General features: G+C 54.6%; 1 protein-coding gene across 2 annotated transcripts in view; it reads right to left on the bottom strand.

Annotated features, from left to right (window-relative positions):
• Positions 1–163: 163 nt before the first annotated feature.
• The window catches only part of TIE1 (tyrosine kinase with immunoglobulin-like and EGF-like domains 1), a 22950-nt gene continuing 1287 nt past the window's right edge, over positions 164–21826 (bottom strand). Inside the window, exons 2-23 of one of the 2 annotated variants that reach the window (XM_011945367.1) lie at positions 18372–18686; positions 18194–18304; positions 16541–16696; positions 16257–16388; positions 15958–16098; positions 15606–15734; positions 14395–14540; positions 14000–14144; positions 11700–11858; positions 11398–11535; positions 10928–11224; positions 10107–10397; positions 9565–9755; positions 6125–6335; positions 5861–5971; positions 5463–5653; positions 3893–4006; positions 3712–3782; positions 1958–1998; positions 1775–1871; positions 1552–1651; positions 164–623 (exon numbers count right to left, since the gene is read on the bottom strand). In XM_011945367.1, coding sequence (XP_011800757.1) covers positions 552–623; positions 1552–1651; positions 1775–1871; positions 1958–1998; positions 3712–3782; positions 3893–4006; positions 5463–5653; positions 5861–5971; positions 6125–6335; positions 9565–9755; positions 10107–10397; positions 10928–11224; positions 11398–11535; positions 11700–11858; positions 14000–14144; positions 14395–14540; positions 15606–15734; positions 15958–16098; positions 16257–16388; positions 16541–16696; positions 18194–18304; positions 18372–18686 — 3359 coding nt within the window. In that variant the 3' untranslated portion in view covers positions 164–551. The remainder of the gene's footprint in view (positions 624–1551; positions 1652–1774; positions 1872–1957; positions 1999–3711; positions 3783–3892; positions 4007–5462; positions 5654–5860; positions 5972–6124; positions 6336–9564; positions 9756–10106; positions 10398–10927; positions 11225–11397; positions 11536–11699; positions 11859–13999; positions 14145–14394; positions 14541–15605; positions 15735–15957; positions 16099–16256; positions 16389–16540; positions 16697–18193; positions 18305–18371; positions 18687–21826) is intronic. The other variant, XM_011945375.1, reaches the window with a different exon arrangement.

The raw sequence follows: 21826 nt of genomic DNA, 5'->3' as shown, positions 1-21826 counted from the left end.
ATGGTCTCGATCTCCTGACCTCATGATCCGCCCGTCTCGGCCTCCCAAAGTGCTGGGATTACAGGCTTGAGCCACTGCGCCCAGCCACCCAGCCAATTTCTATCTCTTGGGTTTAATTACGCCCCTCACCCCAAGATTGACCAGCAGTAAAAGGTAGACATTGAATGGAGCTTATTAGAATATTTATTTTTTTCTGAATGACAGGCCGGGAGTGGGAGTAGCTGAACAGGGCATGTTAGTGGTATGAGTGCTGGCTTAAGCAGAGGAGCTGGAGTGGGAGTTTGTGTTGGGGAAGGAGTGGGATGGGAAGCACACCTGTGGGGCAGCTGAACTAGAAGGAAGGATGCCCAGGATAGCTATGAGACACCTATAAAGCATGAGGACCCAGTTCCCCTAAGCCCACCCCATCCCCAGATCCCTTTTTTTCTCCCTTAAGTTAAAAAAATTCATTGAGGCAGCTTAAGTCAGAGGCTGTAAGGGTCAGACTGGTCACAGGTTAGACAGCAGAGTTTGCTCCGGCCAGCAGAGCCAGGTTCTGGCTGGATGGCAGCTCAGGCCTCCTCAGCTGTGGCATCAATGCCCGCGTAAGTGAAGTTCTCAAACAGCGACATGTTCACATAGGCCTGGGGGCAGAGCAAGCTTTAGTGGGGGCCAGGAATGGGGATGAATCTGGCTGCTCTTTGACTTCCATGTGGTTGGGGCATTTGAACTGACACTGATTTGTTCTGGAGACTCAAGATGGCCCCATGGCCAAGAGTGGCCTTTACCAGCCCAGGGCAGTGAAGGCATCAGGCCACAGCTGGGGCCTCAGGTGAGAGGCCCTCAATGCCATTGTTAGAGGACGGTTTTTACATGCACTCTTTCAGTGAATTCTTGGCTTATACATCCATTCATTAAGTAACTTATCTGTTCAAAAGCCATTTTAGATGACTCACCCATTTATATGGTTATTTGATCATTCCCTCATTCTTAAGATGGTTAATCATTCATTTACTTGAAGAACTCTTCATATTTACTAATTCTGATATATTTTTCATTATATTTATTTGATAATTCACTTATTCACATGGTTAGTAGATTCAGTTATTGAATTACATGTTTATATGATTATTGTATCATCTATCCACTAATTCCATCCATTCATTCATTCATACAGTTACTGTATCACTCATTCACCCATCCATCCATTTGGTTAGTGACCATTCATGCACTCTGCTCTGGCTCTGGCAGGTGGGGAGAGGTGTCCCACATGAGAATGGGCTGATGGCCTCAGCAGAGGACAGGCAAGCAGTCTGGGACTTGGGACTCAAGGGAGGGATTTGCTGCTGGGGCTAAGCAGTGGCCTTGAAAGAGTTTTGGAAGGGCCTGGTGTCTAACCCAGTGAGGGCTGGAAAGGCAGGCTGCATCCTGGGGCCCAGCCTAGCATGGTGACAGCCCCTAGTGAGGGAGTTGGACAGGTAGTGTGGTTGGGACAGGGTCACGACACCTCTGAGAGGGCACTCTGGAGCACTCTGTGAGCCCACCCCGCCACCTCAGCCCCAGGCTCCTCACCTTCCTGGCTTCCAGCATGCGGCCTAGCTGCAGCGCAATCTGGGCAAAGGGGGGTCGCTCATAGGGACGGTCCCGCCAGCACTGACGCATCAGCTCGTACCTGCGAGGGGGCATTGCTGAGATGAGGAGTCAGGCCAGCTGGGGTGATGGGGTCACAGGGATCAAAGCTGAGGTCACTCATCACAGAAACAGGGTCATGGAGCTCAAGGATGGGGTGACTCACACTTCATCGTCACAGTTTCGAGGCTGCTCCATGCGGTAGCCCTGGGGCAGCTTTTCGTAGAGCTCGGCACAGGTCATCCCACAGTAGGGTGTACCTCCTGCAGGAGGGGACAAAGTGCTCTTGGTCCAGCGCTCCACGTGGGGTAAGGTGGGGCACTCTGGGCAATGGGGGTTAGGAACTCACCAAGGCTCACTATCTCCCATAGAAGGACCCCAAAGGACCAGCTGAAATAAGAAGGATGCACTTAGTTACCTTCTAGGCCCTGGCCCCTAGCAGTTTAGTTTCTACCTACCCAAGATGTGCAGTACCTCCCAGCCCCCTGTATGTGTCTACTCTCTAAGTATCTGGCCTTGGCCAGCTGTTGTCTCTGCTCCAGTGAAGCTCCTTCATACTGCCCCCATCCCTGGGCTCAACACTATTAGAGCTAATTTTTTTTTCTTGAAACAGGGTCTCACTGTGTCACCCAGGCTGGAGTGCAGTGGCTTACTGCAGCCTCAACCTCCCAGGAACAGGTGGTCCTCCCGCCTCAGTCTCCCTTGTAGCTGGTATATGCCACCATGCTCAGCTAATGTTTTGTTTGTTTATTTGTTTATTTATTTATTTATGAGACAGAGTCTTGCTCTGTTGCCCAGGCTGGAGTGCAGTGGCGAGATCTCAGCTCACTGCAAGCTCTGCCTCCCGGGTTCACACCATTCTCCTGCCTCAGCCTCCCCAGTAGCTGGGACTACAGGCGCCCGCCACCATGCCTGGCTAATTTCTTTTTGTATTTTTAGTAGAGACGGGGTTTCACTGTGTTAACCAGGATGGTCTCAATCTCCTGACTTCGTGATCCGCCCGCCTTGGCCTCCCAAAGTGCTGGGATTACAGATGTGAGCCACCACGCCCGGCGATGTTTTGTATTTTTAGTAAAGACGGGGTCTTGCCATCTTGCCCAGGCTGGTCTCAAACTCCAGGTCTCCAGTGATTTGCCTGCCTGGCCTCCCATAGTGCTGGGATTACACACGCGGGCCACCACAGCCAGCCGAGCTAACATTTTTATTGAGCACTTACTGTGGTCCAGGCACTGGTCATTTAACAGATATGTTAATTCGTTTAACCCTCACACCAACCCTATGATACAGGTTCTATTATTCTTGCCATTTTACAGATGAAGACACTAAGGCACTGAGAGGTTAGCTAGATTGCCCAATGCCATACAGCTAGTTAGTGGCAGAGCCAGTGTTCAAACCCAGGCAGTCTGACTCCAAAGCTCTTGCTCTTGACTGCATCTCACTTTGTAGCAGCTTCTGTGTAGTGTGCATCAGGCCTGAGACCAGGGGAGAGAGTTCAAGGAGGTGGAGGGAATCTAGGGAGTGTTGGGGCAGAAGCAGGAAGTAGGCATGTAGTGGTCAGAGGGGTGATCAGTGTGGTAAGCAGTGAGCCGTGCAGGCAAGGCCAAAGGGTTTGGGGCAAGGGGTAGGTTCAGACCAAGATGGACATCCCTGGAGAGACAGGAGGAGTATGCCAAGAGGGCTGTCTGCAGGGGAGGGGGCACAGAGAGGGAGTCTTGGGGGTCATGCTCTGGTAAGATCCTCAGGTGGGCATGACATTGCCCTTCAGGGAGGAAGATGACAGCAATTCCTGAGTGGCCTCTCCATCTACCTCAGGAAGCATCCACCAGCATTCCCAAACCTCTCCAAGGCATCCCCCTGTCACTTACACAAACATAATCTGAAACTACCTTTACCCCAGTCGTATCCCTGAAACACCTTCCGAGATTCCTTCCAGCTAGCCCCACCTTGGCTGGGTACTTTATACCAAAGACACACCCGTGTCACACCTGGAACACAGCCCAGGTCATGCCTTAGACCACCCATGACGTTTCTGAGATGTGTCTAGGTCAGGCCTGTGTGATTCTTGGGGCCAAGCCCTCCTGTGCCCTCCCATCCTACACTCACACATCACTCTTGGTGGTATAGACACTGTAGTTCAGGGACTCAATGGCCATCCAGCGCACAGGGAGACGCCCCTAGGAGAGAATGGGTTTAAGGGGCTGAGTGTGGAGGAAGGGCCTGTTTGAGGCCCCTGTCGGGCAGGGCCAGGCACAAGCCCTAAGGGTGAGGGTTGAATGAGACTCACCATCGTCTTCTTCACATAAACCTCCTCTCCTCGAGAAAGGCCGAAGTCTGCAATCTTGGAGGCCAGGTTCTCTCCGACCAGCACATTCCGGGCAGCCAGGTCCCTGTGGATGAACTGTAGGCAGGGTAGAAGTCAGGAGAGACTGGGGATGAGGGAGCCCAGGACAGTCAGGCCAGTAAGGAGTCAGTCTTTGTGGGTACCCTGGTTGCCTTCAGTACCCCATACTCTTTCTCCTCCCCGCCTGGCTGAAATCTTGTCAGCTGACTCATGTCTGAGAAAGATCAGTGTTGGCTCTCACCCACTCCTTCCTGGGTCATGGCCAAGTTCAGGCTGGATCCCTTTTCCTGAGACAGTGGTGGCCATACTGCACCTTCTCCTCTTTCCATGCTTCTCCCCCTCCCTCTTCCCACCCCCTGGATTCCAGTTTCTCTCCCTTAGAGAAACTTTCTTCTCCCCAGCTTCCCCAGAGACCTCTCTCCACCCGCCCCTCCCTCTGCTCTGGCCCTTTCCCCTGCCCCTCTGCTTTCAAACATACTCAAAACTTTACTATCTTTAAAATGCTGGCCAGGTGCCATGGCTCATGCCTGTAATCCCAGCACTTTGGGAGGCTGAGGCGGGTGGATCACTTGAGGTCGCGAGTTCAAGACTAGCCTGGCCAGCATGATGAAACCCCCGTCTCTACTAAAAATAAGAAAATTAAGGCCGGGCGCAGTGGCTCAAGCCTGTAATCCCAGCACTTTGGGAGGCCGAGACAGGCGGATCACAAGGTCAGGAGATCGAGACCATCCTGGCCAACACGGTGAAACCCCGTCTCTACTAAAAAATACAAAAAACTAGCCGGGCGAGGTGGCGGGCGCCTGTAGTCCCAGCTACTCGGGAGGCTGAGGCAGGAGAATGGCGTAAACCTGGGAGGCGGAGCTTGCAGTGAGCTGCAAGCTGAGATCAGGGAACTCCGTCTCAAAAAAAAAAAAAAAAATAGAAAATTAGCTGGTCGTGGTGGTGCATGCCTGTAATTCCAGCTACTCAGGAGACTGAGGCAGGAGAATTGCTTCAACCCAGGAGGCAGAGGTTGTAGTGAGCCAAAATCGTGCCACTGCACTCCAGCCTGGGCAAAAAAATGAGACTTAGCCTCAAAGAAAAAAAAAAAAGAATAAAATGCCTTCCCTCAGTCTTACATTCCCCTGGACAGTCACCCCCTGTCCTTTCATTCAGGCCTGAGCTGACTTGGGCTCGGATCTCTGCCCTTCCCTCTCTCTGGCAGATCACACCAGGTCCATTGCCATTAGGCACCATCTGTGGGGGGACAGCTCACACGCAGATGCTGTCTCCAGCCTGGGCCTCTCTCCTGAGTTCCAGGCTAGCATCTAGACCTGCTCACTCAACACCTGCACCCTCCATACTGGAAGTCCCCACCTCCTCCAGACCTGCCCCTTGGCCCTGCCTCCTCGCTCTGCTTGCAACCACACACAACCTCAATCCCCACATCCAATCAGGGCCGGCTGACTTCTTCCCCTGACATCGGCCCAGTAGCTTCCCCCTCTGGCCTCCACCTGCCCCCACTCACACACACCTGCTTCTCACTCAAGTACTGCATGCCATTGGCCGCATCACTGGCGAAACGCAGCAGCTGCCGGGAGCTGAGGGTAGAGGCTGTCCCATGCTCTCGAGCAAAAGCTGGGTCAGTCTCTAGGACCCGGCTTTTCCGCAGAAAATCTAGCAGGTTCCCGTAGGGGGCATATTCGATAGCGATATACAAGTAACCTGAGAGGCAAAGAGACAGACCCTGGTGGTTTAGACACAGGGAGCCTAGGGGGGGAGCAGGCACCCGATGGTAACAGACAGGGATGAGGGAGGATCAAGGGTGATGCACAGGTCGCCAGCAGCCCCTGGCAAGCTACTCGTGTGGTGGAGGTGATGGCTGAGGATGGGGGTTTGGAAGAAGGGGTAGGTGATGAGCTGGGGGCTCACCTCGGTTCTTACAGGCCCCCAGGAGGTTGATGATATTGGGGTGATGCCCCAATTTGCACAGAACTTCCAGTTCTCCCGCAAAGTCACGATGGTCATTTTCAGAGGCATACTCTGTAAAGAATCCAGTATTACTTTTGCCAGAAATAACTCTGGAGAAAGGGCTGGCAAGGGCTGGGGTCAATTGCTGGAGGAAGCCAGGTGGGGCCTGGGATTTGTGGGATAAAGGAGAGCATTGGGGCTGGGCCAGGGGTCGCCCCAGTGGACCTTTCAGCATCTTGATGGCTGCATTCATCTTCAGCCCATCCTTCTTGATCATGGCCCGGATGACCTGGCCGAAGTTCCCCTCCCCGATGAGGTCCTCAAAGGTGATGTCCTCCCACTCCAGCACTGGGTAGCTTAGGGGCTCAGGCTGCGGTTTTGGCCGCCGGGTCAGTGTCAAAGTCCCTGAACTGAACTGCAGGATGGTCTCCTCGCCCTTCACAGGATGAGACAAGAGGGTAGACAGTCCACACAAGAGTTAAAGGGGGCAGAAGGAGGCACAGACAGGCCACGAGGAGGTTTCAGTGTCAGACAAGTGGGCAGAGACCCAGACAGAGGGCACCCTGGTGGTCAGCCAGGGACAGACAGGCAGACAGAGGACATAACTGAGACAGAATCTTAGGTAACAGAGCCACAGGTAGGCTGCTGGATGGGCAGATGTCCAAGGAGAGAAATGCAGAGGCTGCAGCGGGGGGATCAGGTGTGCAGGGCTCCGGAAGGCAGAACCAGGGCTTGTGGGTAAAGTTGCTAGAAGCCACAATGTGGGTCAATGGAAGGAGGATATTTCTAACACTTAAAACAGAAAAGGATTGGAATGAGCTTCCTATGACTGTGCTAATCCCACAACCAGGTTTTTTTTTTTGGAGGGGTCACCAGGGAAGCTCTGGAGAAGATTCCAGCCTTAGGGAGTAGGCCAGGGTATATTCCCTGAGCACCTACTACATGCTCAGCCCTGAGTTGCTGGGAGCCAGTGGAGGGGTTTTCTTCTCCACAGTAGCAGAGGCAGAGATTACCCTGTCCACGCACTTGGCTTCTCTCCATAGCTCTAAAACCAGGCCAGGACCTGCAAATAGCAAGACCATAACAAAGAGGAATGTCCAATTCCCTAACTGTGTAGGAGGAGGCCATCTGGGCGGGGCTGATGGCAGGAAAAGGAAGTAAGTGAACAGGACCAAAGAAGCTGCCAATATGAGAACTGGAACAAGGGTTAAGATAGACCTTCTGGTGGGGCTTCCTAAGTGCACTGAAGCCCAGCTTGATGGGCAAGGGCTGAGGACCTGGGGCACAGGGATTTGCATGAAGCACTGGTGCTGACGGCACATACCAAATGCACGTGATGTTCTTGGTGCATGCATGTATAGGTCCATATACACACGCAGGCCTGAAGGTGCACAGGCATAGGGACACGTGCATCTGGGACACATGCATTTACACATGGGGCACTCACAGGGGATGCACGTGTGCACTCATACATGGGGCGCACGCATTTGTGCACACACATTTCCTATCCATATGCAGGCACATGTACCAGGGATATATCCTTTTGTTTGTTTTGAGACAGGGTCTCAGTCTGTTGCCTAGGCGGAAGCACAATGGCATGATCTCAGCTCATTGCAGCCTCGAGCTTTTGAGCACAAGTGATCCTCCCACCTCAGCCTCCCGAGTAGGGGGGCCCACAGGTGCACACCTCCACGCCCATCTAATGTTCATATTTTCTTTTATTGTAGAGATGGGGTTTTGCCATGTTGCCCAGGCTAGGGGGATATATCTTGATATATACTATGACACCATGTCTGTTAAAGACTGCTTTCCCACCTCCTACCGTCAACATCTGTACCCACTGCCCTCCCCCACCACAGCAGTGAGGGCTTTCTGTGCACTGACCTCAGAGGAAGGGCCAACACAGCTTGGAACAAAGAAGCCAATTGAATCTCTGAATGGATTTTTTTTTTTTTTTTGGAAATGGAGTCTCACTCACTCTGTTGCCCAGGCTGGAGAACAGTGGCATGATCTTGGCTCACTGCAACTTCTGCTATCTGGGTTCAAGCGATTCTCCTGCCTCAGCCTCCCTAGTAGCTGAGATTACAGGCGCCTGCCACTGTGCCTGGCTAATTTTTGTTGTTTTAGTAGAGATGGGGTTTCACCAATTGGGCAGGCTGGTCTTGAACTCCTGACCTCGTGATCCACCCGCCTCAGCCTCCCAAAGTGCTGGGATTACAGGCGTGAGCCACCGCGCCCAGTCTCTGAATGGATTTTTTAAAGGCATAGCAGGGACACTAGCTTTTCTATCACAAGGGTCAGCCCTTGAGAGAGAAGAGGGTTTTCTTTCTTTTTTTATTTTTTATTTGAAATGCCAAAGCTTAGCTATAAATATTAAGAGTCCAGGCCTGGAAGGCCAAGGACAGAGTTCGGATCCTAAGTGACGACTATGAGGAAGCCCTCAGAGGAGACAGGACCTGCGGATGGGTGGCTAGAAGGAAGAATGACAGGATGAAGGGATAGTGGGTCTGCTCCCACGCCCCACCTCTAAGCAGGGGCCTGGGGGATGAAAGGATGTGGGCCACAGGAGGACAGAAAACTCAGGCAGGATTACAGGGAAGCCAGGAGGAGTGGAGGTCTGTGCTTCCTCTTTCAAGGAGCAATGGGTGAGGTTGCAGGCCAGCACAATTCTAGAGTGGTAGAAACAGTTGTCTAAGTGGGAAGGGGTTGTGACAGTGGGTCTGAGGGCCACAGAATATGCCTCCCTCCATAAGGTATAAGGAAACCCCTACAGTTCTTTAGCTCTTTTTCTTTTTCTTTTTTTATATTTTTGAGACAGGGTCTTGCTCTATTGCCCAGTCTAGAGTGCAATGGCAACATCTCGGCTCACTGCAACCTCCACCTCCTGGGTTCAAGCAATTCTCCTGCCTCAGCCTCCTGAGTAGCTGGGATTACAGGCGTGTGCCACCACGCCTGGCTAATTTTTGTATTTTTAGTAGAGACAGGTTTTCACCATGTTGGTCAGGCTGGTCTCGAACTCCTGACTTCAGGTGATCCGCCCACCTCAGCCTCCTAAAATGCTGGGATTACAGGCGTGAGCCGCTGCGCCTGGCCCCTTTCTTAAGTCTCCGAAAGGAGGCCCTGGGATTTGCAAGAATGGAGGTTAGGATGAGGAGATCACAGCATGACTGGCCTACTGGCAGGTGACCACAGTAGAGCTAAGGACATCAGCCAAAGATGTGTGCAGACAGAGGCTGGCTCTCAAGTCCAGGAAGGCCTGCAAGGACAGAGGCCAGCATGAACCCCAAGTGTCCTTCCATTTGATCACCTTGCTATTTAGGCCTAGATAACCGCTAGGGAGAAGGAAAAGAGGGGAGAGGAAAATCTCCAATTGACAGAGCCCAAACCTGAGTGTCCCTCATGAAATATGGTCATCACGGAATTCTTTTGAATTGGGAATATTAAATATTTCACCACTAATATAAATGGGCTCGTGAGCTGAGTTCAGTTTTAGAGAAATAAAGAAAATTATATTTTGTACCCTTTAACATTGCTGAGTGTGATCTTATACCTGCAACACAAACACACGCACACACACACAAGGTGTACAAGGTCTTGTGTGTACTCAGATAGAAACACATACATGGGCTGCGGGCATGCACCCGGGGGCGGGGCGGGTCACTGACCGAGCCTGACTGGTAGGTGAAGGTGCGTCTCCGATGCAGGCAGCTTCTGCGGATGCACACCAGGGTTAAAAGGGCTGCCAGGATGGTGAGGCAGGTGGCAGACACAGAGCCCACCACTGCCAGGATCAGCTGCTGATCTAGGCCTTCTTCTGCTGCCCGGCTCTCTTGGACTGGGCCCTCAGCCTGCAGCCCTGGACACAGTGAGAGGGGCAGATTGTGGGGACACCGGGGTCAGGGAACCCAGAGGCCACCATGGGGTTACACAAAGGGAGAGGTGACAGATCCCAGTGCCAGGACTGTCAGGAAACCACTTGGGCCACATGAAGGAAGGGATGAGGAGTGTCAGAGGGGCGACATGATTTTCCCAGCCCTAGGACAGTGGATCATGAGAAGGGAAGGCTGAGTCCCCCGGACTGGGGCTGAGTCTTTCTTGGGAAGGGCCTGGGATGCCCTAGTTCCACAGCAGGGGGTGATGTGGAGGGAGAGCACGCTGAGCTCTCCCTGCTCAGAGCCCGGGGGTCCTGTGGGCCTTCCCCTCTCACCGTTGCCCAGGGTAGACTCTTCTACTGTGTTGCTCCAGTCCCCGAGCCCCTGAATGCTGGCCCGCACGCGGAAGAGGTAGCGCGTGCTGGCGTTGAGGCCACGGACGATGGTGCTTGTCTCCTCAGGCCTGTCCACGTCTATCCACAGTGGGTCTCCTGCACCCCCAGCCACCTGCACCTCCACAACGTACTTGGATATCGGCCCAGGCAGAGCCTCCGGGTGCTGCCATGTCAGCTGGATCTCGGAGTCTGAGAGAGCCTGGGCGTGGAGGTGTCGGGGGGCTGGAGGCCCTGGGGAGATGGGGGCGGGAAGGCAAGGCTCAGACGGGACCGGGCTATGTAGCTGTGGCACTGGACACATCTGCTCTAGCTGTGCCCCCTGCTCTGTGGGTCCATGCACAGGAGCCACCCTGCCAACTTCCTCCTCCCCGCCAGCCGGAATTCCTCTCCATTCCCCCAGGCCACTTCACCCTCAAGCTTCTGCTTCTCCTTGTACTACTTGTATCCCAAGTCCTCTCCACATCCGCCCATGCCCCCTGCTCCCCAAGTCTCTTGCCCTCCCATGACCCTGGTTCTCGCCATGAACCCGGACCTCCCCATGCTCTCCCCACATGCTCCTGGTGATCTGTGTCCTCCTGGTATCCTGGATCTTTCCCAAGTCCCATGTCCCCGCTGGGGTCACGTCTGCCTAATACCGTAGGCATGTCCCGTGTCCTCTACATGTCCATTAATCTACAGCCTCCTGTGTCCCCTAGGTCTCATATGTCCCTGCGTCCCACGTCCTCCCCCAACCCCCAGCTATCCCTGTGCCCTGGGCATACCACTGGGGGGCAGAAGCACGTGTGCAGGGGGCGAGGCTGGGCCCAGGAGGGTGCAGTGGTAGAGCTGCACATCCAGCTGGTAGTGAGTGCCAGGCGTAAGTCCCGTCAGGAGGGCAGTGCGGGCCTGGGGGGATGAGACGTTCTCCCGCCGCTCCTGCCCCCGTGTCCCGTCCCACAAGCGCAGCAGGAAACCGTCGCCCACCAGTGGCCCGGGCACCAAGGGCAAGGACCAGCTCACTCGCAGCCGGTCAGGGCCTTCCACATGCCAGCCCTCCAGCCACGGCTGCAACAAAGGCTCTGGGGCCAGAGGTCAGGGGTCAGAACTGTCCAGTAGGTACTTGGGGCTGGACAGGAAAGTGATCCCCAGTGAACAAGGAAGAACAACCTCCAATGGGAAAGGCAGGGGTCCCTGGGGTGGACAGGACAGTAACCGCTGGGGGGACAGGAAGGGATGACTCTTGGCCTCTCACCAGGACAGTCTGTGGTCATGAGGGTGGGAGGCCCCCAGGCCCCCTCTCCTCCTTCCCCTGGCCGGCTCAGCTGCACACGAACACTGTATCCTGTCTTTGGCCTCAGGTTCATTAATGTCACGTTCTCACTGGGGTCCACTGGGGGTGGGGTGTACAGCACACATCATTCAGCCCCCACCTCTTCTAGAAGCTGCCATGCTCCCTTCAGCCCCCTCACGCCATTTGCCCTCCCTCTCCTGCTCACCGTATCCCTTCACTATTACCCAACACCCCTGTCCTGCCCCAGCTCTCTCCCTACTCACCCACAATGGTCGACCAGTCCATGGTACTGTCCTGAGGCCGGTAGTGCAGGCGGACAGAGGAGATGGGTCCATCCCCAGAGAACGAGACCAGCGGGGAGACCACAAGCTGGCGGCTCTGCTTAGTCAGGAGCCGAGGTGCAGCCAGGGGCACGGGGGGCACTGCCAGGAGACTCAGGGTAAGGCATGGGCACACAGCCTATCCAGTCCACTTCTCTGTCTTTGTTTCAAGCTGGGGACCCTCTGGGCTTGAGGGACACCAAGTTCAACAGATGACCATAGTGGCCAGGGCCCAGGGAGGACAGAGTTCGGGCCCCTGGGTAGCTTGGGGCACAAGGATTAAGCAATAAAAGCATGAGGGTGTCCCAAGAGATAGTAGATGAGGAAGTGACATGGCGAGACATGGTTTGGGGGTGCACTCTTCCCATGCAGTGTAGGGGTAGACAGAAGGGGCTGAAACCCAGGGTAGGGAGACAACCTGGGCATCATCCTGCTCTCTGCTCCTGCCCTCATTCATCACTCTCTTAATTTAAAAAAATAGCACTGGCACTGAAGCACCTGCTCCCCACCACATGCTTCATAGCATGACCTCTAATTCTCACAGCCACCTTTCCGTCAGGGCTCATTAGCCTGCATTATGAAAACACTGAGACTCAGAGACACCGAATAACTTGCCTAAGGACACACAACTAGGAGGAGATACAGCCATGTGTTGAACTAGGTCTGTCTGCACAGGCCGCCTCAGATCTACCCATTCTATTCCAAAACAGCCTTCGTGTTCCTGTCCCACTTCCTCACCCCATGATCGCTGTTCCTATTCTGGCCTCAACTTTTTCTCTCTAGATTATTGCATTAGTGCTTTTAACAGGTTCCCTTGACTCTTACAAATGTTTATGAGATTGGCTTTTTGAGAGGAAAGGAAGGAAGGAAAGAGGGAGGGAGCAAGGGAGGAAAAGGATGCAGCGCTGTAAGCTGAGGGAGTGTCAGGCAGCAATAAGCATGTCAGGAGGCGGTACTGATTTGGGGGGAGATGAAGTTCCATTCTGGGTGCGGAGAAGCCCTTGGTGCCTTTGGCTCATGCAGGGGATTTGATGTCCAGGAAGTGGCTGGATATAAAATGGGCCTCTGAATCATACAGCAGCTACTTTCCACACTAACTTCAAAACCAGACTTCCAGAGAAGATGCCCCACTTCATGGAGGCCCCACCAAAGGATCTGGCATCAGAAGAGGGGGGTCCCGGCTGCAGATCATATGTGAGAGCTGCTAGAGAACAATTAAAATCTAGGGACTAGGTGACATTTTAAATAATAAGAACAATAATTATCAACATATATTGAGCATACACTCTGTATTGGGCACTGTGCTAAATGCTTAAATGCATCATCTAATTTAATCTTCCTAACAACCCCATCAAGTGCTAACTATGCCCATTTCACAGAGAGAGAAACAGAGTAAGAGAGGTTAAGTACTTTGCTTAAGGTGATGGGGCAAGGAATTTGTGGAGAGAGGATTCAAGCCCAGGTTGTCTGGCTCCTAAGCCTGGGCAGAGTGAGAAGAGAAAGGCGGAAGGTGGGGCATGATGGCAGAGAGGGATGCACAGTCACGGGATGGGGAGATGGCGAGGACCTGGGAGGCAGAGTGTGGCAATGAGAAAGCAGAAGGCGAGAGAGGGGGCTTACATGGGGTAACAGGAGGCAGGAGGAGAGGGACAGCAGGGTCAGGGGGTGGCCGGGGTGCGAACGGTTAAGGCTTAAGGTGCTGGAGAAGCTGGAGAAGGTGAAGGGACTGGGGGTGGGGGGTGCTCTGGTCTGAGTAATCTTGGGCACTGGGAGGTCCCTCCTTATTTACCTGGCAGATTCCTAGGCATGCACCACTTCTAGGAAGCCAAGCTGGCCACCCTCTGAGCTCCACAGCCCCATGTGCTCCCCCTGGGCTAGCACTGAGTGTCTGTGGGGTGACTCAGAGATGGGAGGCAGCATCCCTGAGCAGAGTTAAAGGTACACTGTGTGTGTTTGGTGGTTGGTGGGGGACAGCATGGCTGGGCAGGAGGAAGGGCGGGGCTGGAGAGTGTCCCCAGTTTCTGGGGCACGGGATGTCCTTTCCAGATGGGTCTAAGCTGTACTCCAGCCTTGACACTGCCCAGTCCGGACCTCTGGTTGACCACAACCCCTCTTTTTACCTGGCGCTAGGCTATGGCCTTAGATGTCCTTGTCCTTCCTGCTAGGACCTCCAGCCTGAGCAGCATCAGCTAGAGCCTACTGTGGTCACCGTCCATCCCCTGTGGACCTAGGACATCACTGACCTTTCACATTGACCTTGAAGCGCCGGCTGTCTTGGCCGCCAGATGTGGACACACGGCACTCCCAGAACCCACTGTCCGCAAGAACCAAGCGTGGCACCTCGAACTCAGCTGTGGTCTTATCTGGCTCCACAATGGCCTTGGTGGACTAAAAGAGGTGGGGGAGGGGACAGGTCACAGGGAATGAGCACCCCTGTGGCAGGCACCCAGGTATCCATCTGGACTGATGGCAGGACAGAGGCCCCGTGGCAGCCCCTCACCAATCAGCCTGACCTCATCTGAGCAGTGGTCAGGCCAATGGGTGGGCCCTATAGAAAGTTCTGAGGGACTAGGGGTTTAGGGATCAGCTGTGAAGCAGGCGGCTTGTGGGACTGGTGGGTTGGGTGACTGGGGCTGACCAGGAGCACAGTGCCATCTGGCTTGCGTAGCTCTATGCTGCCCCGCACTGGGAAGGGGTTCCCTGCAGCTGCACAGTTGATCCGGGGCATCGTCTCTAAGTTGAACTCCAGTTCTGAGGCCATGTTGAGGATTTGGGGGATCCGGTCTGGGGAGAGAGGACACTCATCCTGGAGCTTCCACAGGGGCAGACACGTGACCACCAAAGCGCCCCTCATCCATGTTCTGTTTCTCAGTGGAAGCACCGCCATCTACCCAGTCCCTCCAGCCTGAAAAACCAGCAAAGGCCCGCATGACTCCTCCAGCGTCCCAGCCCCACATCCCATCAGCGGCAAAGTCTACTTCCTAACTACCTCCCCACTTCCTGATACCCTCTAATACCCGCCAGCAGGCCCCTCGCCATCCTCCCGGCCAGCACACTAGCTCAGGCCTCATCATTTCTGGTCTCCAGGTACAGACTCCTCCAGGGTCTCCTACTCCCGCTCCCTGGCCAACAGCTAGGGGTCCTTTCTCCAACACAGATCTGACCCCTTTGTTCCTCTTTAACAATTCCCTCTTGCCCCATCATATGAAGTGCAAACTCTTTGGCCTTCATTCAAAGGCCCCACGATTTGACCCCTTCTGGCCATTTCCCCAATCCCCCACTCCACTGTCCTGGAACCCAAGCCAGAGTCCCCAATCCCTGGGTCCCCTACTCCGCTGTCCCGGCACCCAAGCCTGAGTCCCCAATCCCTGGGTCCCCTACTCCATTGTCCCGGCACCCAAGCCAGAGTCCCCAATCCCTGGGTCCCCTACTCCACTGTCCTGGCACCCAAACCTGAGTCCCCAATCCCTGGGTCTTTGCTCTTGTTCTTTTCTCAGATATCTCTCTCTTGTCTTTCATATCCAATCTCAGATCACACCTGCTTCCAGACCCTTCCCTGACCTGCTCAGTCTGCCCAGGGGCATCCTCTGGGCTCCCACATTCTCTGGGCTGCTGCCCTTTCCGGTATGGCTGGCTGGCAGTGAGCTCCCTGCTGGACTGACTCCCTACCAGACTGACTCCCTGCCAGAGCTCCCTGCCAGAGCTCCCTGCCCACCAGACTCTAAGCTCCCTAAGGGCAGGACTTGGACCCTTGCAGGGAAAGGAGGGACCAGTCTCTTCTACCAGGGAGAAGTGTTTGGTAAAGGCCGACTTATCTTGGGGGAGTCTTAAAGGTAATAGTGCTTATACCTGACTTCTCACAGTGTACTCCATGCCACCCAGAGGGGCAGACACAGCCACTGAACCGGTCACAAGTGCCACCGTTCTGACATTGGCACTGGAGTCGGCAATCAGCCCCAAAATGACCAGGGGTACAGGCTGGGAATAGAAGAGGTATGATTAGAGGGGCACGGGACAGGGGGCAATTAGGGCACAGATGAGGGCACAGATGGGGCACAGGTTATACAACAGGCTGAGGGTAGAAGGACTGGTCAAGTGAGCAGGGGGGCTTGCTGTGTAAGTCAGAGGCAGAGTGAAGGGTCCGGGTCAAGCTTGTGGCCAGCTGTCTTGGTCAGGGACCATGAGGGTGGGTTAAGCATACCTTCCTGGCACTGGCTTCCCCTCCAGCCAGATCCACAAGAGCAGCCATAGGGGTCTGGGAGGCAGAAGGTGAGGCCCCGGCAGCCTGATATGCCTGGGCACTGCTCCTGGCAGCTCTGCCCGAAACGGCCCTCTCTGCAGGCTAGAAAAAGAGTGTGTGGGGTGTATGGGCCTTTATGGGTCCCTGGGCCCAGGACCTGCCTGTTGCCCTCACCCTCCAAGTTCCATCCACATGGTTCTAGGGTCTCCTCCCAGTAAGGGATCCTCTCCTGCCTGGGTCCTAGCTCCCCTCCTCCTTACCCTGTTCACAGCGGGTGCCAGTGAAGCCAGGGGGGCATACACATTCACCGTCATGGTCGTGGCAGACACCTCCATGTAGGCAGCCTGGGCACTCTTTGGTACAGCCTGGCCCCCAGCGCCCAGCCCCGCAACCTGGAGGAAGGTGTCTTCAGCAGTGGACCCCCACCCACCTGACCACTGCTGCTGAGGACTGGAGATCCAGGGGCTTCAGAGGACCCACAGGAAGTACCCATAGGGCTCTCAGCCTCCCACCCTACCCACAACCTCTGCCCTCTGCCTCTGACCCCGCACGATGAGCCGAAAGAAGGCGCTGCCCAGGGGGCTGGCTTCCAGGTAAGTGGCACTGTAGATGCCGCTTGATGGTGGCTGCACATTTGGGAGCTGCAGCAGGAACCGCCCATCCTGGGCTTCATGCCAGTCCAGAGTGTGGAAGTAGGATCCTGGGGGAGCATGAATGGGTCAGGGGCCTCAACGCTCCATGAGGATTGTGTTACCTCTCTCTGTCCGCCTCTGCTCAGGTCACACCAGTGGGCCCCATGCACAATGATGAGACCTGGGGCCAGCACCACAAGAGCCGATGCCCACTCCACAAAGCTCAGAAGCGCCCTCTTCTTCATGCTCCATCAACCACCCAGTAAATCACCAAGTTCTGCTCAGTCCACCTCCTCCTCATCCCCTAACCCAGTCCGCTTCTCCCCACACCCACTGCCACTGCCCTGGTCCTAGCCTCCAGGGCCTCGCAAGCAGGCTCCTCTGCCTCCAGTGTCACCCTTTCTTGTCTCTCCTCCACCCAGCAGCCAGGGTGATTTTTTACAACAGACTCCTCTTTAACTCCTCCGCTGAAACTCTCCTGGTTCTACAGTGACCTCAGGACAAAAATTCAGCTCCTTAGACATCATTTTCACCAGTTTGGCCATGGCCAAGCCATCCAGCCCCATTCCTCTTCACACACTTCTTGACTCCTAACATTTCTGAATTCCCGAATGGATTGTTTATCTTCCAGAAACACCCTTGTGTTTCAGATCCCCCTGCTCTTAGTCCCTCCTCCTGGAATGCCCTTCCTTCCCTTTCTGCCTTCTTTGTCTTCCCATTTCTCCTCTGAGCACAATTCAAGTGCCACTTACTCTGGGGTCTCTCCCATGAGCCTCTCCCTCTTAGAAGAGTGCCCCAGTCCCTGCCCCACCCGTTTCTTGCCTCTTTGCTCAGGGCTGAACAGACAGCCTAGAGACGCAGGTCTGTCTGTGTCTCTTCACATCTGTCAATTCAGGGAGTCCAGAGCTCAGGAGGCAGCCCCCATGGCCAAAGGAAAGGGTCTTCCTCCCTCAGGAGCCCAGGGATTCAAGAGTCAGCCAAGGGGTTGTGAACCTGAGGACTGAGGCAGGAATCTTGGGGCCACATAGGAAAACAGCTTCCTCCTATGGGGTGGCCAAAGGGTCAGGATGGAGGACAGGCCTGGGACTGAGATCCCAGGGATCTACCCAGGCCTCAGCATCAGGCTGTCTTGGGTATGAAGGATCTGGGCTGGACAGATCTTTGGGAGAGGCTAGCCTGTGCCCTGCCTGTGTTGGGCATGATGTTACTAGTTCTTTTCTTCCTCAGGGGGACTGCTGCTGTCTGCCAGGTGGACTATGTGACAGCACCTGCTAACTCCCAGGGGAGAGTCCAAGATGAGCCTTTAACATCATACTCATTTGGGGCTAAGAGGGAAGGGGCAGCTGACCACAGGCTCCTGGCCCTCTGTGTACAGTAGGAGGGCAGCTCAGAACTACAGATAAGATAGGTGCAGGTGCATCCCATGGGACCTGGTCCACCACAGAGGAGGGGCCCTGGAGGTCGGGTGTGTCAGGGACCAAAGCTGAGGGTTCCACCGGCGATGAAAGTGTTGAGCCCTCAAACGATGGGTCTACCTACCCCACCAGTTCAAATGCCCCTCTCACCGTTGCTCTTCCAGATCACATCTGTCTGCTTCTCCTTGTGCACACGTGCAGAAAGTACAGCGGTGTCGCCTTTGTTCACAGTGTGTGTGACCTTGTCTGGAAGCAGGTGGGCTGTGGGATGGAAGGTAAGTCAGCGGCCTGGTTTCCCCTGCGCCATCCCCTCTCCTGCCAGACTCACCTCCAGGGCTGTTGTGCACGTAGATGACGCGCGTGCGCCGTATCCCGGCGCCGCCCACGCAGGAGAAGACACCCACGAGGTCCGAGGGCTTTGAGAAGCCGCGAAGCGTGACCTGGTGCGAACCGTTGCGCGCCAGGCGCAGGGGCTGTCCGGGCGGGGTGCGCACGATGCGGTCGTCCTTCTCCAGCAGCAGGGGCTGGCCCCAGGCGTCGGAGCCCCTCCCAGCCCCGGCCTCCCCAGACACGCAGGTCAGGAAGAAGCGCTGGGGGTCCGTGAGCCGCAGGTTGGCCAGCAGCGTCAGGTCCACCGCCGCTCCTGGGGCCAGGACACCAGTGACCCTATTGTAGTCCCAGCCAACCCTAGTGCCCCAGAACCCCCAGCCCCAGTCCTCTGGTCTTACTGAACCACCGTCCACTCAGAAGAGGGTCTCCAACCTTCACCCTTCTTCCTTCTCCTGCCTGGTTCTTTAGACCCCACAGGCACCTCAGTTTATCAGGCATGCCCATCCCCCTCTGCTTTCCCCTTCCATGCGCACTGGCCTCCTTCCCTCAAGTCTCTTCATTCTAAAAGAACAAAAAACCACGAATCCTCCTCTGGCCGCGTCCCCTCCCTTCTCCTGCCAGATGGCTTCCCTTTTGCCCCAGCTTTCGGAAAGAATGATCTATGCTCCCTGTCACCGTTTCCTCACTTTATTTTCTATCAGTCCTGTTTCCCCCCTCCTCTCTAAAACAGCCCTGCAAAGGTCGCTGTGAGCCACTTCTCCCTGCCCCCACCACGAGAGTGCAGACCAGGAGAGCCAGCCAGAACAGAAGTGTCCCATGGGTCCCCCTCTCTGTCACTATGGAGATCTAGAAATGTCTGCTGGGCTGGGATTTGCGATGGGAGAGGCTGAGTCTTGCAGCCAGAAGGTTGTGGCGCAGAAATGGAGCTAGGGCTGGGTGCGGTGGCTCACGCCTGGAATCCCAGCACTTAAGGAGGCAGAGGCGGGAGGATCCCTTGAGCACAGGAGTTTGAGATCAGCCTGGGCGACATAGCAAGACCCCATTCTCCAGAAAAAGAAAAACAAAAAGAAATGGAGCTAAGCTTGGGGCAGGGCCCAGAGCCAAGGAGGGCAGCCCCAGGGCAGGCCTGGAGCCCAGCAGACTCAGACAGGAGGTGGGTCTTGGTCTTTGCCTTCCAAAGAGCTCACGCCCTACTTGGAGGAACAGGCATGGACATAGCTGCCAAATGTAGGGCTCCGTGCTTTTGAGCACAGAGAAGGGGCCCCTGATCCAGCCTGGGGGAGCGCAGGGAGATGAAGAGATGTTTCCTGGGAAGTAAAATTGGAGCAGGACACATTGGTGTGAGGACAATGGGGAGGGAGAGAAGTCAGGGGCAGGGAGAGGGCATCCTAGACAGAGGGAACAGCCTGGGCAAAGGCCTGCAGTGGCAATATTATGGCAGTTGAAGGCTCCAGGTTTATGTGACTGGAGTACAAAATGTGAGACTGAGGCAGGAGAGACCAGGTGGAGTCAGAGTCCAGGTTGGACGGTGGAGAGCCTGCGAGCCTGCCTCAGCTCCAGGACCCAGCACCCCTCCACCAGCCCTTCCTTCTCTGTCTCTGCTAGCTGACTGTCAAGCAGTTAATTAGTTTAAATGCCACCTAGCTTATCAGTGTTTGAAAGGCTACCATGAGCAAATGAAGCTGGCATTTACTGACCGCCCAGCACCATACCAAACCCCCATTTTCCACTGGATCCTCACAACCAGTGAAGTGGATATTCTTTCATTTATAGAGGAGGATCATGGTAATTATTCTACTGGCTTCTTTGAGCAAGCCCGCCCACTCCCCTGGTTTTAACCATCACCTCTGAGTCAATAACTCGGGAACCGTCTTTCAGCTTGGACCTGCATTTTCATCAGCTTTTCCCAAACCTGCTCCTCTCCAGTGCTCCCTGACTCACTGGTCAGCACCTGCCACCTGAGACACAAACTATGGAGTCATCTCTATTCCCATTGTCATGAGAATGAATGTTTATTGGCTGCCAGTTATGCACCAGGCACTTTACTGATGTTGTCTCATTTTACCATCCCAGCTATCCTGGGAGGTGGATGTTATTATCCCTGTTTTATAGCCAGGAAAGGGAGGCTCGGAGAAGTTAAGTAACTTGCCCAAGGTCATACAATTAGTAAGCGGCAGGGCCAGGTTGTCTGATTCTAAAATCCACACCTCTGAGCACCGTGCTGGCTGCCCCAGCAGTCACAGAATTCTGCACATTGTTTCCTGAACACTTCTTCATCCCACGCCCCCTGCCTGCCTTTGTTCAGCCCTCCTTACTCACCTGGACCATCCCAACAGCCACAGCCCCTCCTTCTGCAACTCATCCTCCACAGCAATCTAACACCAAATCTGACCTTGTGACTTTCTTGCCTGTGACCTCCCATGGCTCCCTGTTGCCCTCAGGATAATGTCCATGCTCCTGAGCCCCCCATGCTGCTCCCACACTGTCCCTCCTGTTGTATTCCTAACAGGCGCCTTCTCTCCTATGCACCTCCATGCCTATGAGATTTGCATTTTTTATGTTCTGGCTGCCTGGAATGAAGACCACCCCTCTTAGTGAAATCTTCCCTGACTCCCTTTTTGTCTCCTACCCGAGGCAGTGTAAGCTGACTCCTTCTCAGTGCTCCTCTAGAGCTCCTGTGTCTGTCCCTGTTTAGCCCTCTCCCCCTGTCCTGTGTTCTGCACCAGACCATGAACTGCTCAAAGGCAGCCTCTGTGTGCTAATCCTCTGACCAGCAGACTGAAGGAATCAGCTGCTACTTATACAGAAATCCTTAGCAAACGCAGGGCACTATGCCAACTGCTCTGCATCATTTTCTCATTTAAACCCCATAACAACCATAGGACGCTGGCATCATTTAATCTCATTGTACAGACTTGGGGGTTGCCAGCCTCTCAACTAATGGCCCAGCACTTAGCACAACTCCTGGAATATTGTTGGTGTGCAATAAATGTTTGTCCAGTGAATAATTGAATGAATCCAACACAATAATCCTAGGAACACCCCCTGAAAATGGCCCCCCACAGATCCTCAGATCCAACAGTCAGCAGCTACTCCTCACTCCTCCCCTGATCTCAGGTTGCAGTGATTTCTGGCACTTGCCTGGGTTTTCCTGGCCTTGATCTCACTTTCTAGTGGATCAAAATGATGGCAGTGATGATAGGGTTTGTTTTCCAAAGTTTTTTATTGTGGTGAAATACATATAACATGCATTTTACTATCTTTTTTTTTATTTTTTATTTTTATTTTATTTATTTATTTATTTTTTGAGACGGAGTCTCGCTCTGTCACCCAGGCTGGAGTGCAGTGGCCGGATCTCAGCTCACTGCGAGCTCCGCCTCCCGGGTTCACGCCATTCTCCTGCCTCAGCCTCCCGAGTAGCTGGGACTACAGGCGCCCGCCACCTCGCCTGGC

This window comes from Colobus angolensis, unplaced genomic scaffold, assembly GCF_000951035.1.
Source record: "Colobus angolensis palliatus isolate OR3802 unplaced genomic scaffold, Cang.pa_1.0 Scaffold106, whole genome shotgun sequence".
NCBI lineage: Eukaryota > Metazoa > Chordata > Mammalia > Primates > Cercopithecidae > Colobus > Colobus angolensis.
This window is presented reverse-complemented; position numbering and strand designations above follow the sequence as displayed.